The sequence below is a fragment of the Oncorhynchus mykiss genome, chromosome 28 (assembly GCF_057628025.1).
Source record: "Oncorhynchus mykiss isolate SJ-2025 chromosome 28, ASM5762802v1, whole genome shotgun sequence".
Classification (NCBI taxonomy): Eukaryota; Metazoa; Chordata; class Actinopteri; order Salmoniformes; family Salmonidae; genus Oncorhynchus; species Oncorhynchus mykiss.
The window spans coordinates 27,346,623-27,363,553 of record NC_143049.1 but is presented as its reverse complement, the minus strand read 5'-3'; the positions used below and the strand labels follow the sequence as shown (position 1 = coordinate 27,363,553).

Below are 16,931 nucleotides of genomic sequence, written 5' to 3'. Positions count from 1 at the left end.
ATAACTCAATACAGGCACACACCTCCTGTTGGATATGCATTCACCTGCATTGTGAGTAGGCCTATGCCATCTTTATTTACTCAGTTAAGGAAGAGATTTACCATTCAAATGAAATGATTACCATTGTGTTGTAGTTAGATTGGTAAAAACAAATTCATATTGTTTGTTTTTAAAATGGATGCATTAATGCATACATGGCTGTCTCTGGGAAATGTTATGATCAAAAGAGTGAACCAAATCAAGTAAAGAGAGTAGGCCTAGTATGCGTCTGGAGTTCATCAGAGTAGTACTGAGAGGTTGACAGAGCAGTGTTTGAGAGGAAAGTGTTTAGGCTAACAGCTTTGGGGACACAGAGACCGGTCCAGGACCCGGGGGCCTATTGAAGCCAGATGTAGCGTTAGCCCAGCAGTAGTTGTTCCTGTCTCTGGTCTGTCTAGTCTTGTCCTAGGCAAGTCCTGGGCAAAAACTGGTTGAATCAACGTTGTTTCCAAGTCATTTAAAAAATATAAATCAAAGGACTGTCTTTGACTCAATGTGGAAAACTGTGCAATATATGCAAAAAGCCATCAACGGATTTCGTCTTTCTTTCACCCAACTTTTACCCCAAATCAGAATATTTTGTTGTTGTTGATTTCATATTGAATTCACGTTAGATGACAACTCAACCAATTGTAAATCAAAATGATGATGATGTTGAACTGACGTCTGTGCCCAGTGTGGTGGCACTCTCCTGGAGGTGGACAGAATGGAAACAATCAGCACTAATCTAATAGAACACAAGATGTCATCACGAAGTGAATGTAGGCCTAACAATGAAAAGGGAGGAGATCCGTTTGCGTATCACTGGAGAGTGATCGTAATTTCACCTTTTTGCTACTTTCTAGTGATCTGCTAGTGATAGGTCAGTTCTTACCAGGTCATGTTGCTAGAACTCTGACCTGTTTGCCATGTCATGGTGCTAGCAGGGTGCAGGCTTTCAGTTTAACCCAGCACTAACACTCTCAATTGAACTAAACGTGAAGACCTTGATTAGCCGAGTCAAGGGTATTAATGCTGGGTTTACAACGAAAGCTTGCACATCATGGCTTTGTGAGCTAACATGTTCCTATTTTTCCAGCAGGTAAGTGTTTTCGTCATGAATCTTGTTCTGGATACAGCCCTGGTCAATAACTGCCACAGCCACAAAGTCATCAAATCTGATGTTATGCCTAACCCTAACATTAACCCCACACTGCTACATTTAATGCCCAACTGTAATCTTAAATTAAGATTAAGATTACATTTTTACAATATAGCCAATTTTGACTTTGCAGCTGGCCTATCCTCTCTTAAATTAGGATCCCAACAACATACTGTTTGACTTCTCTTGGCAATGCTACTTATTGTTTTTAGTATAGTTTCTAAAGGACATTTAGGCCTAAACTGCATTTCACCAATCTATTATCAGTAGTTTTTTTTTTAACCTTTGATTAACTTTATTAATCTTTATGATCGATACAGAGACACACAGCCCTGTCTGTCTGTCTGTCTGTAACAGTTGTCGGCTTCCTCTTCTGAGGAGGAGTAGGAAATATCGGACCAATATGCAGCGTGGTAAGTGTTCGTCATATTTATTTAATGAACACAGAAAACAAGCGAATAAAGGAAAACCGAATCATGGTGAAAACACTGAAACGGAAAATAACCACCCACACACAAGAGTGGGAAAACAGGCTACCTAAGTATGGTTCTCAATCAGAGACAACGATTGACAGCTGCCTCTGATTGGGAACCATACCAGGCCAAACACATAGAAATATAAACACAAGAACAAAACATAGAATGCCCACCCCAACTCACGCCCCGACCAACCTAAAATAGAAACATACAAAAGGAACTAAGGTCAGGACCTGTCTGTCCTGTCTGGTCTGTCTGTCTGTCTCATTCACATGACCTCATCTCTCTATCTGATCACCTCACTGTGGCTGGTTGTGTGTGTGTGTGCACATGCATGTATAGGTGACTGTATGCATGGCTACGTGTATGTGTGATTTCAGGAGCTGCTATAGTGATTATGCGTTGTGGTGGAACATTACAAACTACACCTGGTGACAAGGTTCGCTTGAGGTGCTTAAATTACTTGAATTTGGCACTCTGAAATTCAAGTACTGGAATAGCTTGAAATCAGACATTTTCTCAAGTTGGTACTTCAAAAGTACTTTAATTAAAAAGAGAGAACAAAAAATGATAAAATATGTTCATATGAAAAATATTAGGAAAGGGTATTGGTAATTTCGAGGCAGACGACCAAGTTTTCACGCTCTTTTTGGCAGACGAGCACCCTCATTCCACCCACACTGCCTCTCAGCCAGGCAAGTACCGAGCTGACTGATTAGGCGCTGCCAAACGTCACATCGATAGCCAAAATGCCAGGCAAATGTAGATTCAAACCTGCCTAGCAGGATATTGATGTTCATGAATGGGTTTTGCCATACCCAACCAGGGATTAGTGGAGGGTAAACACACTTAAACGCTGTTTATGCACCTTTTTATTTGTGAAATAGCGGTTACTCACATTTGTATTTTGTTAATTATCATTTACGAGCTTATTATTGCGCTCCCAGAGTTGATAAACGCTCAAAGGCTTCTTGATATTAGTTCTAATCTAATGATTCATGTATGCTCGTTATGTTGGCCTGCTCCCCGGGATTTGCCTTGTTAGCAGGGCATTTATTCACCACTCTGTCCTACAGAAAACTGAGCCATGTCAGACATTCCCCTAACACTCTTACTGACAGTATATATATATATATATATATATATATATATATATATATATATATATATATATATATACTTTTTAAAAATCCCAGCTACTGCCCCCGCAGGAGGCCTTTTGTCTTTTGTAAATAAGAATTTGTTATTAACTGACTTGCATAGCTAAATAAAGGTTATAAAAAAAAAAAAACTCTCAGAGAATTAGTGTACAACTGGTAAATAGTTGCTGATATTTCAGTCAATGTCTAGCTAGGTAGCTCAAGGGCTCTGCTGTTAGCCAGGTAGCTAGCTATGGCTAGAAGGATGAAGTTAAAAGCTAACGGTGAATGGAGACTAATCTCAGCAGGAGCAGTTGACTGAAATTAAGCTAGCTATAATCAAAATATGGGCTACTATAATTTCTCATAACAAAATATTTTCTTTACAGAGAGTAGTGAGACAGACAGTGGTGAGTCAGGCTGCAATGAAGGACACGAAGATAGAGAACAAAAATATATACACAACATGCAACAGTTTAAGATTTTACTGAGTTACAGATCATATAAGGAAATCAGTCAACATCAGTACTGACTTACCATTCATGTACAGTGCCTTGCGAAAGTATTCGGCCCCCTTGAACTGTGCGACCTTTTGCCACATTTCAGGCTTCAAACATAAAGATATAAAACTGTATTTTTTTGTGAAGAATCAACAACAAGTGGGACACAATCATGAAGTGGAACGACATTTATTGGATATTTCAAACTTTTTTAACAAATCAAAAACTGAAAAATTGGGCGTGCAAAATTATTCAGCCCCCTTAAGTTAATACTTTGTAGCGCCACCTTTTGCTGCGATTACAGCTGTAAGTCGCTTGGGGTATGTCTCTATCAGTTTTGCACATCGAGAGACTGACATTTTTTCCCATTCCTCCTTGCAAAACAGCTCGAGCTCAGTGATGTTGGATGGAGAGCATTTGTGAACAGCAGTTTACAGTTCTTTCCACAGATTCTCGATTGGATTCAGGTCTGGACTTTGACTTGGCCATTCTAACACCTGGATATGTTTATTTTTGAACCATTCCATTGTAGATTTTGCTTTATGTTTTGGATCATTGTCTTGTTGGAAGACAAATCTCCGTCCCAGTCTCAGGTCTTTTGCAGACTCCATCAGGTTTTCTTCCAGAATGGTCCTGTATTTGGCTCCATCCATCTTCCCATCAATTTTAACCATCTTCACTGTCCCTGCTGAAGAAAAGCAGGCCCAAACCATGATGCTGCCACCACCATGTTTGACAGTGGGTATGGTGTGTTCAGGGTGATGAGCTGTGTTGCTTTTACGCCAAACATAACGTTTTGCATTGTTGCCAAAAAGTTCAATTTTGGTTTAATCTGACCAGAGCACCTTCTTCCACATGTTTGGTGTGTCTCCCAGGTGGCTTGTGGCAAACTTTAAACAACACTTTTTATGGATATCTTTAAGAAATGGCTTTCTTCTTGCCACTCTTCCATAAAGGCCAGATTTGTGCAATATACGATTGTTGTCCTATGGACAGAGTCTCCCACCTCAGCTGTAGATCTCTGCAGTTCATCCAGAGTGATCATGGGCCTCTTGGCTGCATCTCTGATCAGTCTTCTCCTTGTATGAGCTGAAAGTTTAGAGGGACGGCCAGGTCTTGGTAGATTTGCAGTGGTCTGATACTCCTTACATTTCAATATTATCGCTTGCACAGTGCTCCTTGGGATGTTTAAAGCTTGGGAAATCTTTTTGTATCCAAATCCGGCTTTAAACTTCTTCACAACAGTATCTCGGACCTGCCTGGTGTGTTCCTTGTTCTTCATGATGCTCTCTGCGCTTTTAACGGACCTCTGAGACTATCGCAGTGCAGGTGCATTTATACGGAGACTTGATTACACACAGGTGGATTGTATTTATCATCATTAGTCATTTAGGTCAACATTGGATCATTCAGAGATCCTCACTGAACTTCTGGAGAGAGTTTGCTGCACTGAAAGTAAAGGGGCTGAATAATTTTGCACGCCCAATTTTTCAGTTTTTGATTTGTTAAAAAAGTTTGTAATATCCCATAAATGTCGTTCCACTTCATGATTGTGTCCCACTTGTTGTTGATTCTTCACAAAAAAATACAGTTTTATATCTTTATGTTTCAAGCCTGAAATATGGCAAAAGGTCGCAAAGTTCAAGGGGGCCGAATACTTTCGCAAGGCACTGTACGTGTTTCAAATCACCCTTAGAAGTGCTGAAAGTCATATGCTACAGTGCTGTAAATTACATTTCACATTAGACAATACCCTTATATTTCCCAACAAAATTGACAGAAAATCTACAATTTCCATAATATCTATCCAATGTGTAATCAAAGGTGTGCTCAATGAAGACATCCTCTACAATTATTAATGCAAAAAAACATACATTTTTCAGGTATAATTGCAATATAGGTGTACTGTCTGTAATCAAACGTAAGAAGTTAAATGAAACAAATTAAATGAATGAAAATAAAACATAACGTTTCGCATGCATTCATTTGAATCAAGCCTGTCTTGAGCATCTGGCCATACATTGTAATCTACATCATAGGGAATGACCTCATTGTTTATGTGCCGCGAGAAACACCTTTTGACATGGCGAATCCAAGCTTGACATTGGTCTGCATTGATCCTGTGCAACCTGACAATGTCCCACACAATGACATATAGGTGACCCCTTCACCTTGACAGGTCTGCTCAATTTCATTGAGAAACACAATCCAAGTAATGGCCTACGTCCTACCACACCATCTTTAGAGATCGCTGCGCACATGGAGATGTTTCCCCCACGTTGTCCAGGCACTTGGACTGTCACCCGTTGGCCAATGAGGTTTCACCCACGGAGAAAAGTTTTGGCCAGGTTGAAGCCTGCTTCATCAACAAAGATATACTGGTTCACAGCAGCATTATGCAGAATCACCCTCTAAAAATGTATTTTGGTTAGTTATTTTTAAATTATAGTTCCAATATGATATTGTGAAGTAGCATGTGCATCAAATAGTAACAGTAATACAGTACATAGTTCTGTACCTGGATATACTCAGGGCGCAGTTATTTAACCCGATCGTTGTGTCGCTCAAAAGGAACCAGGTAAATGTGTTTCATAGATACCGGGTGCCTCTTCAAAAGGCGGGAGTTTGTTCGTAGACTGATGGATGCCACATTGGCAAAGGTGTCATCGTTCTCCTTAATGGCCTGCTTTATTTCAGACAGCCGTATGTCATTCCTGGCCCTCACCTTTTCCACCACTGCCCACTCCTGCTGGTCAGACAGAACACAGCCACACAGATTGTCGTATAGAGTGGACCAAAGCGCAGTGTGGTTAGAATACATTCTTTATTTAATGAAGAACACTTAAACAAAAACAACAAACCAAATAAGCCGACCGTGACCCATATATAAACAATGTGCTGACATAGAAAATAACCCACAAAATACCCAAAGAAGATGGCTGCCTAAATATGGTTCCCAATCAGAGACAACGATAAACACCTGCCTCTAATTGAGAACCAATCTAGGCAACCATAGACCAACATAAATACCTAGATGAAAACAACCCCATAAATCTACAAAACCCCCTAGACAGTACAAACACCCTAGAATGAGACAAAAACACACATATCACCCATGTCACACCCTGACCTAACCAAAATAATAAAGAAAACTAAGAATACTAACGTCAGGGCGTGACAGCCAGACAGAAGAGGGTAGAACCGAGCATACTGTCAGTAGATCCTACTGTAAGAATACTGTAACCCCCTTTTATATGGTGACCAATTGTGGTTACCACTAAGTGAAATCAGTTAGCAATAATGAATATTCATTATGTATGGTTATCATGTATCATACATGTAATTTTGTCACGCCCTGACCATAGAGAGCCCTTGGGGTTCTCTATGGTGCAATAGGTCAGAGTGTGACTAGGGGGTGTTCTAGTCTTGAATTTCTATGTTGGTGTGAGTATGGTTTCCAATTGGAGGCAGCTGATGATCGTTGCCTCTAATTGGGGATCATACTTAGTGTGGTCCTTTTCCCACCTGCGTTCGTGGGATATTGTTTTGTTTTGCTTTTGTGCTATGTGCTATGTGCGCTACGAACTGCACGTTCATGTATTCTTTGTTGTTCTTTTGAAGGTTAACTTTAATAAATATGTGGAACTCTACTCACGCTGCGCCTTGGTCCGCTCATTATGTATATGACGAACGTGACAAATTTAGATGTTTCTACTTTAAAAACACTTTTTATTTCTGTTATTTCTGTAGGTCTCAAAATTCATGTATAGTATTCAAATCTACAGGTCTACCAAACGGTTAAGTGATTAACCATTAAGCTAAATTGGATTAAGTGATGGTGAAATGCATTTAAACAAATGAGAAAATAATAATATCAAAAGTATTGTGAGCTTTGCATTGTGAAAGGCAATTACTTTATATGAAAGTTATTTCTAGATGATACACCGATTAGGTTTGGTGATTATGTGTTGTACTTAGTCAACAGAAAATGTGATTAAAGTTTTGAAAAAAACAGCCTTTTGGATGATCTGTTTGGAGTTTTGTACTAAGAGTTGTGAAAGTGTACCACATACTGGTGAAAATAGTACAGAAGTGATAATAAAAGTACCATCCACCAGAATACTGTGTGTTATAAGATATTGAGTTGTCAGAGTGCGCCCACGGTACTGTGTGTGTTATAAGATATTGAGTTGTCAGAGTGCGCCCACGATACTGTGTGTTATAAGATATTGAGTTGTCAGAGTGCGCCCACGATACTGTGTGTTATAAGATATTGAGTTGTCAGAGTGTGCCCACGATACTGTGTGTTATAAGATATTGAGTTGTCAGAGTGCGCCCACGATACTGTGTGTGTTATAAGATATTGAGTTGTCAGAGTGCGCCCACGATACTGTGTGTGTTGTAAGATATTGAGTTGTCAGAGTTCGCCCACGATACTGTGTGTTATAAGATATTGAGTTGTCAGAGTGCGCCCACGATACTGTGTGTGTTGTAAGATATTGAGTTGTCAGAGTGCGCCCACGGTACTGTGTGTGTTATAAGATATTGAGTTGTCAGAGTGCGCCCACGATACTGTGTGTTATAAGATATTGAGTTGTCAGAGTTCACCCACGATACTGTGTGTGTTATAAGATATTGAGTTGTCAGAGTTCACCCACGATACTGTGTGTGTTATAAGATATTGAGTTGTCAGAGTGTGCCCACGATACTGTGTGTTATAAGATATTGAGTTGTCAGAGTGTGCCCACGATACTGTGTGTTATAAGATATTGAGTTGTCAGAGTGCGCCCACGATACTGTGTGTGTTGTAAGATATTGAGTTGTCAGAGTGCGCCCACGGTACTGTGTGTGTTATAAGATATTGAGTTGTCAGAGTGCGCCCACGATACTGTGTGTTATAAGATATTGAGTTGTCAGAGTGCGCCCACGATACTGTGTGTTATAAGATATTGAGTTGTCAGAGTGCGCCCACGATACTGTGTGTGTTATAAGATATTGAGTTGTCAGAGTGCGCCCCCGATACTGTGTGTTATAAGATATTGAGTTGTCAGAGTGCGCCCACGATACTGTGTGTGTTATAAGATATTGAGTTGTCAGAGTTCGCCCACGATACTGTGTGTGTTGTAAGATATTGAGTTGTCAGAGTGCGCCCACGGTACTGTGTGTGTTATAAGATATTGAGTTGTCAGAGTGCGCCCACGATACTGTGTGTTATAAGATATTGAGTTGTCAGAGTGCGCCCACGATACTGTGTGTTATAAGATATTGAGTTGTCAGAGTGCGCCCACGATACTGTGTGTTATAAGATATTGAGTTGTCAGAGTTCACCCACGATACTGTGTGTTATAAGATATTGAGTTGTCAGAGTGCGCCCACGATACTGTGTGTGTTGTAAGATATTGAGTTGTCAGAGTGCGCCCACGATACTGTGTGTTATAAGATATTGAGTTGTCAGAGTGCGCCCACGATACTGTGTGTGTTATAAGATATTGAGTTGTCAGAGTGCGCCCCCGATACTGTGTGTTATAAGATATTGAGTTGTCAGAGTGCGCCCACGATACTGTGTGTGTTATAAGATATTGAGTTGTCAGAGTTCACCCACGATACTGTGTGTGTTGAGTATGTATCCAGTAACTCCACATGATCTATTCTAGAATATTATTACGTGTCCTTGTGTGTTTAGCATCCATATGTGATATTTTGCGTGTGTGTGTGTGTGTGTGTGTTTATGGTTTTACTATCCTTTTTGGGACCAGAAGTCCTCACAAAGATAGTAAAACAAGGAACATTTGGGATGGCACTGTGTCTCCTGTCTCAGTTGTTCTACAGTTGCTGCTGCTCTTCCATCTGCTGGCATGCCATAGGGATGACATCAGAACCCAGAGAGAGACCTGGAGAGATGGGGGGAGAGAGTGAGAGAAAGAGGCAGCAGGGCTGAGGAGAGCACTGTGTCCCCACACAGGGAGAGAGGAAAGGATGAGGGAAGAGAAGTGAGGGGGAGAGAGGAGTGAGGGGCACTGCCAACTGAGCTGACTAGACAGGCTGTTGGTATGGTATGGCAGTAGCCCATGGCACCTCTGATGTTGGAGCATGTGCAAATACCATGTCACGACAGGCCACACTGTGCCCCTCTGTTCTTGATCATCTAGGATCTTTGATATGGTGTGGCTGACTCAATTTCAATGACTTGCTGTGACTCACCTGGTGTATCTAGAGTCTAAAGTAGCATCCTCTCCCTGTGTATGTCAGAGCATGGTATGCTGTGTGCCAGACAGCTATGATAGAATTTAGCTCTATTCTTACCATCATGCCATAGCTGACTGACTGACTGCAGTGACTTCATGTCAGGGTGCAGTTTTTAGTACCCAGCCAAGACCCAGCTCAGCTACTGTCTCCTCAAGACACACACACACACACACGACTTCATGCACACAGATATCCAGCCACTTTACTGCATGGGATGTAGTGAACACTACACCTTCTTCCCCTTCCACCCAAAGCTAAGTGACTAATACCCACTAGCCAAGCTCAGATGGGAAGGAGGATGGGAGGGTGAGAGGGTGTCCTCTCTGACCTCTCTTCTGCAGGAATCAGGATGTGTGTTACTGTTAGATTGTTTAAGTTAAAGTCGTACAAAGAGATGCTCATGGTGCATTTAAGCAAGGAGGTGTGGTATATAGCCAATATACCACGGCTAAGGGCTGTTCGTAGCACGGCGCAATGCAGAGTGCCTGGATACAGCCCTTAGCTGTGGTATATTGGCCATATATCATAAACCCCAGAGGTGCCTTAGTGCTATTATAAGCTGGTTACCAATGTAATTAGAACAGTAACAAGAAATGTTTTGTCATACCCGTGGTAAACGATCTGATATACCACAGCTGTCAGCCAATCAGCATTCAGGGCTCGAACCACCCAGTTTATAATTAAGTATATACCAGTTGTCGAAAAAGTACCCAATTGTCATTCTAAATGTAAAGATACCTTAATAGAAAATGACTCAGTTAAAAGTGAAAGTCACCCAGTACAATACTACTTGAGTAAAAGTTTGGTTATAAAGTTTGGTTATAAGTTTGGTTATAAATATACTTAAGTATCAAAAGTAAAAGTATGAATAATTTCTCATGACATTTTAAGCAAACCAGTAGGAACAATTTTCATGTTTTTTAAAATTATGGATAGCCGGAGGCACACTCTAACACTCAGACATCATTTACAAATGAAGCATTTATGTTTTGTGAGTCCACCAGATCAGAGGCAGTAGGGATGACCTCTTGATAAGTGTGTGAATTGGACCATTTTCTGTCCTGCTAAGCATTCAAAATGTAACGAGTACCTTTGGGTGCCAGGGAAAATGTATGGAGTAAAAAGTACATTATTTTCTTTAGGAATGTAGTGAAGTAAAAGTAGTCAAAAATATGAATAATAATTGTAAAGTACAGATACCCCAAATTACTTAAGTAGGACATTAAAGTATTTTTACTGAAGTACTTTACACCACTGGTATATACTATACTGCCTTATTTTATTAATCTAAATGTAACCACGTCCTGTCCTCTTTCTCTCTCCCACCCCCTCTCCCCTACCCTCCCTCCAGACACCTTCCAGTACCTGCTCTCCTTCTCCCAGGGCCACCTCTCATCCCTGCTAGAGGACACCTACTCGCCCCTCTCCCGCGAGGCCCTCCCTCATGTCAATGTCCTCTTCTCTTCCCTCTCCCTTTACATCCGTGGACACAACCTCTCCCTCGAGGCCGCAATCACACGTTTCTACGACAACCTCTTCCCACTCGTCTATGTACGCTTGGTCAACCCCGGCATGGGTGCGGCGGGCAAGAGGGGCGAGTGTCTCCGCGCGACCCGGCAAGACGTCAACCCGTTTGGCCCTCATCCCGATACGCTTGCCCAAGAACTCAGGCGCGCCCTGGGCGCCGGGCGAGCCCTATCCCTCGCCCTCGCCGAAGGCACTGAGGTCATGAACGCCACAGAACACGTTTCCCTCACCAAAGAGTGTTTACGGGGCTTGACCAAGATGCAGTACTGCTCGCACTGTCGCGGGCTGACGCTGATCAAGCCGTGCATGGGCTACTGCTTGAACGTGATGCGCGGTTGCTTGGCGAGCGTGGCCGAGCTGGATGGGCCGTGGCGGAGGTATGTGGCGGCACTCGAGGAGCTGACCCACGCGGTGGCTGGACAACACAGCCTGGAGCTGGCCCTGCTGGGGGTCAGGGGGCACGTGAACGAGGCTATACTCCATGCACAGCTCCACGGGCCAACACTGACCACTACGGTGAGGAGAAAGAGTAGATAGACACACACACACACACACACACACACACACACACACACACATTCTCTGTCGTGTTATCTGAGTGGTTTTAGGATAGCATCATCGTTGAGGGTGATGCTAAGCCCTCTAGTCTCTCTCTCTCTCTCTCTCTCTCTCTCTCTCTCTCTCTCTCTCTCTCTCTCTCAATTCAGTTTAATTTAATTTAAAGGGCTTTATTGGCATGGGAAACATATGTTTATATTGCCAAAGCAAGTGAAATATTAACAATAAAAAATGAACAGTAAACATTACACTCAAGTTTCAAAGGAATAGTTACATTTCAAATGTCATATTATGTATATATAGTGTTGTAACAATGTGCAAATAGTTAAAGTACAAAAGGTAAAATAAATAAACGTAAATATGGATTGTATTTACAATGATGTTTGTTCTTCACTGGTTGCCCTTTTCTGGTGGCAACAGGTCACAAATCTTGCTGCTGTGATGGCACGCTGATATTTCACCTAATAGGTATGGGAGTTTATCAAAATGGGTTCATTTTCAAATTATTTGTGGGTCTGTATAATCTGAGGGAAATATGTGTCTCTAATACAGTCATACATTGAGCAGGAGGTTAGGAAGTGCTGCTCAGTTTCCACCTCATTTTGTGGGCAGTGTGCAAATAGCCTGTCTTCTCTTGAGAGCCATGTCTGCCTACTGCGGCCTTTCTCAATAGCAAGGCTATGCTCACTGAGTCTATACATAGTCAAAGCTTTCCTTAAGTTTGGTTCAGTCACAGTGGACAGGTATTCTGCCACTGTCGTCAGGTATTCTGCCACTCTGTACTTTCTATTTAGGGCTAAATAGAATTACCGCTTGCTCTTTTTTTGTTAATTCTTTCCAATGTGTCAAGTAATTATCTTTTTGTTTTCTCCCAATTTGATTGGGTCTAATTGTGTTGCTGTCCTGGGGCTCTGTGGGGTCTGTTTTTGTTTGTTAACAGAGCCCCAGGACCAGCTTGCTTAGGTGACTCTTCTCCAGGTTCATCTCTCTGTAGGTGATGGCTTTGTTATGGAAGGTTTGGGAATCACTTCCTTGTCGGTGGTTGATGAATTTAACAGCTCTTTTCTAGATGTTGATGATAAGAGGGTATCGACCTAATTCTGCTTTGCATGCATTATTTGGTGTTTTACATTGTACACTGAGGATATTTTTGCAGAATTCTGCATGCAGAGTCTCAATTTGGTGTTTGTCCCATTTTGTGAATTCTTGGTTGGTGAGCGGACCCCAGACCTCACCACCATAAAGGGCAATGGGTTCTATGATTCTAGTATTTTAAGCCAGATCCTAATTGGTATGTCAGATTTTATCTTCCTTTTGATACCATAAAAGGCCCTTCTTGCCTTGTCTCTCAGCTTGTTCACAGCTTTGTGGAAGTTACCTGTGGCGCTGATGTTTAGGCTGCGATCAAATCAAATCCAATGTTATTTGTCACATGCGCCGAATACAACAGGTATACCTTACAGCGAAATTCTTACTTACAATCCCTTAACCATCAATGCAGTTTAAAGAAAGTACCAAAAAATAATATTTTTTTAAGTAATAAAAAAACATTTTTCTTTTTTTAAATAAAATAATTAAAGAGCAGTAGTAAATAAAAATAGCGGGGCAATTTACAGGGGGTACCGGTACAGAGTCAGTGTGCAGGGGCACCGGTGTCGACAATAACAGAGAGTAGCAGCAGCACAGAAGAGGGGGGGGCAATGCAAATAGTCTGGGTAGCTATTTCATTAGCTGTTCAGGAGTCTTATGGCTTGGGGGTAGAAGCTGTGTAGAAGCCACTTGGACCTAATCTTGGCGCTCCGGTACCGCTTGCCGTGCGGTAGCAGAGAGAACAGTCAATGACTAGGGTGGCTGGAGTCTTTGACAATTTTTTGGGCCTTCCTCTGACACCGCCTGGTATAGAGGTCCTGGATGGCAGGAAGCTTGGCCCCGGTGATGTACTGGGCCGTACTCACTACCCTCTGTAGTGACTTGCGGTCGGAGGCCGAGCAGTTGCCATACCAGGCAGTGATGCAACCTGTCAGGATGCTCTTGATGGTGCAGCTGTAAAACATTTTGAGGATCCGAGGACCCATGCCAAATCTTTTCAGTCTCCTGAGGGGGAATAGGTTTTATCGTGCCCTCTTCACGACTGTCTTGGTGTGCTTGGACCATGTAATCAACCTGCTCCACTACAGCCCTGTTGTCTTTGAGATTGGGGGCTTTCTCGGTCCTCCTTCTCCTGTAGTCCACAATCATCTCCTTTGTCTTAATCACGGCGAGGGATAGGTTGTTGTCCTGGCACCACACGGTCAGGTCTCTGACCTCCTCCCTATAGGCTGTCTCATCGTTGTTGGTGATTAGGCCTACCACGGTTGTGTCATCAGCAAACTTAATGATGGTGTTGGAGTTGTGCCTGGTCGTGTAATCATGAATGAACAGGGAGTACAGGAGGGGACTGAGCATGCAACCCTGAGGGGCCTCCGTGTTGAAGATCAGCGTGATAGATGGGTTGTTACCTTACCACCTGGGGGCGACCCGTCAGGAAGTCCAGGATCCAGTTGCAGAGGGAGATGTTTAGTCCCAGGGTCCTTAGCTTAGTGATGAGCTTTGAGAGCACTATGGTGTTGAACGCTGAGCTGTATGTAGTCAAGTAATAGATTTCTCACATAGGTGTTCCTTTTGTCCAGGTGTGAAAGTGCAGTGTGGAGTAGAGATTGCATCATCTGTGGATCTATTGGTGCGGTATTCAAATTAGAGTGGGTCTAGGGTTTCTGGGATAATGGTGTTGATGTGAGCCATGACCAGCCTTTCAAAGCATTTCATGGCTGCAGACATGAGTGCTACGTGTCGGTAGTCATTTAGGCAGGTTACCTTAGTGTTCTTGGGCACAGCGACTATGGTGGTCTGCTTGAAACATGTTGTTATTACAGACTCAGACAGGGAGAGGTTGAAAATGTCAGTGAGGACACTTGCCAGTTGGTCAGCTCATGCCTGGAGTACATGTCCTGGTAATCCGTCTGGTCCTGCGGCCTTGTGAATGTTGACGTGTTTAAAGGTCTTACTCACATCGGCTGCGGAGAGCGTGATCACACAGTCATCCGGAACAGCTGATGCTCTCATGCATGTTTCAGTGTTACTTGAAGTGAGCACAGAAGTTATTTAGCTCGTCTGGTAGGCTCGTGTCACTGGGCAGCTCTCGGTTGTGCTTTCCTTTGTAGTCTGTAATAGTTTGCAAGCCTTGCCACATCCGACGAGCGTCAGAGCCGGTGTAGTACGATTCGATCTTAGTCATGTATTGATGCTTTGCCTGTTTGATGGTTCATCGGAGGGCATAGCGTGATTTCTTATAAGCTTCCGGGTTAGAGTCCCGCTCCTTGAGAGCGGCAGCTCTACCCTTTAGCTCAGTGCAAATGTTGTTTGTAATCCATGGCTTCTGGTTGGGGTATGTACGTACAGTCACTGTGGGGACGACGTCATTGATGCACTTATCGATGAAGCTAGTGACTGATGTGGTGTACTCTTCACTGCCATCGGAAGAATCCCGGAACATTTTCCAGTCTGTGCTATCAAAATAGTCCTGTAGTTTAACATCTACTTCATCTGACCACTTTTTTATAGACCGAGTCACTCGTGCTTCCTGCTTTAATTGTTGCTTGTATGTAGGAATCAGGTGGATAGAATTATGGTCAGATTTGCCAAATGGAGGGCGAGGGAGATCTTTGTACGTGTTTCTGTGTGTGGAGTAAAGGTGGTCTAGAATTTTTTCCCTCAGGTTGCTCATTCTATGCTAATAGAAATGAGGTAAAACTGATTGAAGTTTCCTTGCATTAACTTCTTAAGGTATTTCCACTTGGCCAAAAGCCAGGGAAAATGCAGCGCTGCAAATTAAAATCACATTTTCATTAAATCACACATGTAAGATACTATATTAAAGCTACACTCGTTGTGAATCCAGCCAACATGTCAGATTTTAAAAAGGCTTTTCGGCGAAAGCATAAGAAGCTATTATCTGATGATAGCACAACAGTAAACAAAGAGAGTAGCATATTTCAATCCTGCAGGCGCTACACAAAACGCAGAAAGAAAATATAAAACATGCCTTACCTTTGATGAGCTTCTTTTGTTGGCACTCCAATGTCCAATAAACATCACAATTGGTCCTTTCGATTAATTCCGTCCATATATATCCAAAATGTCCATTTGGCGCATTTGATCCAGAAAAAAACAGCTTCCAAATTGCGCAACGTCAAAACAAAATATCTCAAAAGTTACCTGTAAACTTTGCCAAAACATTTCAAACTACTTTTGTAATACAACTTTAGGTATTTTTAAACGTTAATAATCGATCAAATTGAAGATGGGTCTATCTGTTTTCAATAGAGGACGAGAGGAAACTAATGCTACTTTTCAAGTCTTGCGCACTCTCAACAGCGTTACCTTTTTCCAAGATGGCCGTACTTCTTCATTGCACAAAGGAATAACCTCAACCAAATTCCAAGGACTGGTGACATCCAGTGGAAGCGGTAGGAAAACAAGTGCCTAAGAAATATCGTTTCCCAATGAGAACTCACTGAACAGACAGAGACCTAAAAAAGAAAATCTTTCCTCGTTTCCTTCTCCAGCGAATTACGGGGATCTGGGCCTGGTCGGGTGTCTGTAGTATATCCCTCTATTCCGACTCATTGTAGAAAAACTCTTCATCTAATCTGAGGTGAGTAATCGCAGTTCTGATGTCCAGAAGCTCCTTTCGGTCATAAGAGATGGTAGCAGCAACATTATGTACAAAACTATTTACGAACAACGCAAAAAATCAAACAAAATAGAATAGAAGAGCCGACAAGACGGCAGCCATCCCCTCCGGCGCCATCACGGTCACATGGTGGGCCAGATGGTATGTATCATTTTTTGTGTGCTCTAGGGCAGTGGTTCCCAAACTTTTTATAGTCCCATACCCCTTCAAACATTCAACCTCCAGCTTCGTACCCCCTCTAGCACCAGGGTCAGCAGACTCTCAATTGTTGTTTTTTGCCATCATTGTAAGCCTGCCACACACACACTATACGATACATTTATTAAACATAAGAATGAGTGTGAGTGTTTGTCACAACCCGGCTTGTGGTGGTGGATTCTGGGGTAAACTTTGAAATGTTTTATCCTCAGAGTATAGGAACATTAGTTACAAAGGAGACATGAGGGGTGCCATAATGAAGCTTGGGAGGGGCTGAGAGCAGGGAACACGATCTCATGTGGCAGTACTGATAAGGGGAGAAACCGTTGAAGTCTCATATCACTTAGTTCCCAGCTTTGCAAGAATGATACAATG

General features: G+C 42.4%; 1 protein-coding gene across 2 annotated transcripts in view; it reads left to right on the top strand.

Moving 5' to 3' along the window:
* Window positions 1-16,931, top strand: part of LOC110508194 (glypican-5) — a 246,172-nt gene that overhangs the window by 49,273 nt on the left and 179,968 nt on the right. For both annotated transcript variants that reach the window (XM_036966675.2, XM_036966674.2), the window contains exon 3: window positions 10,893-11,584. In XM_036966675.2, coding sequence (XP_036822570.1) covers window positions 10,893-11,584 — 692 coding nt within the window. The remainder of the gene's footprint in view (window positions 1-10,892; window positions 11,585-16,931) is intronic.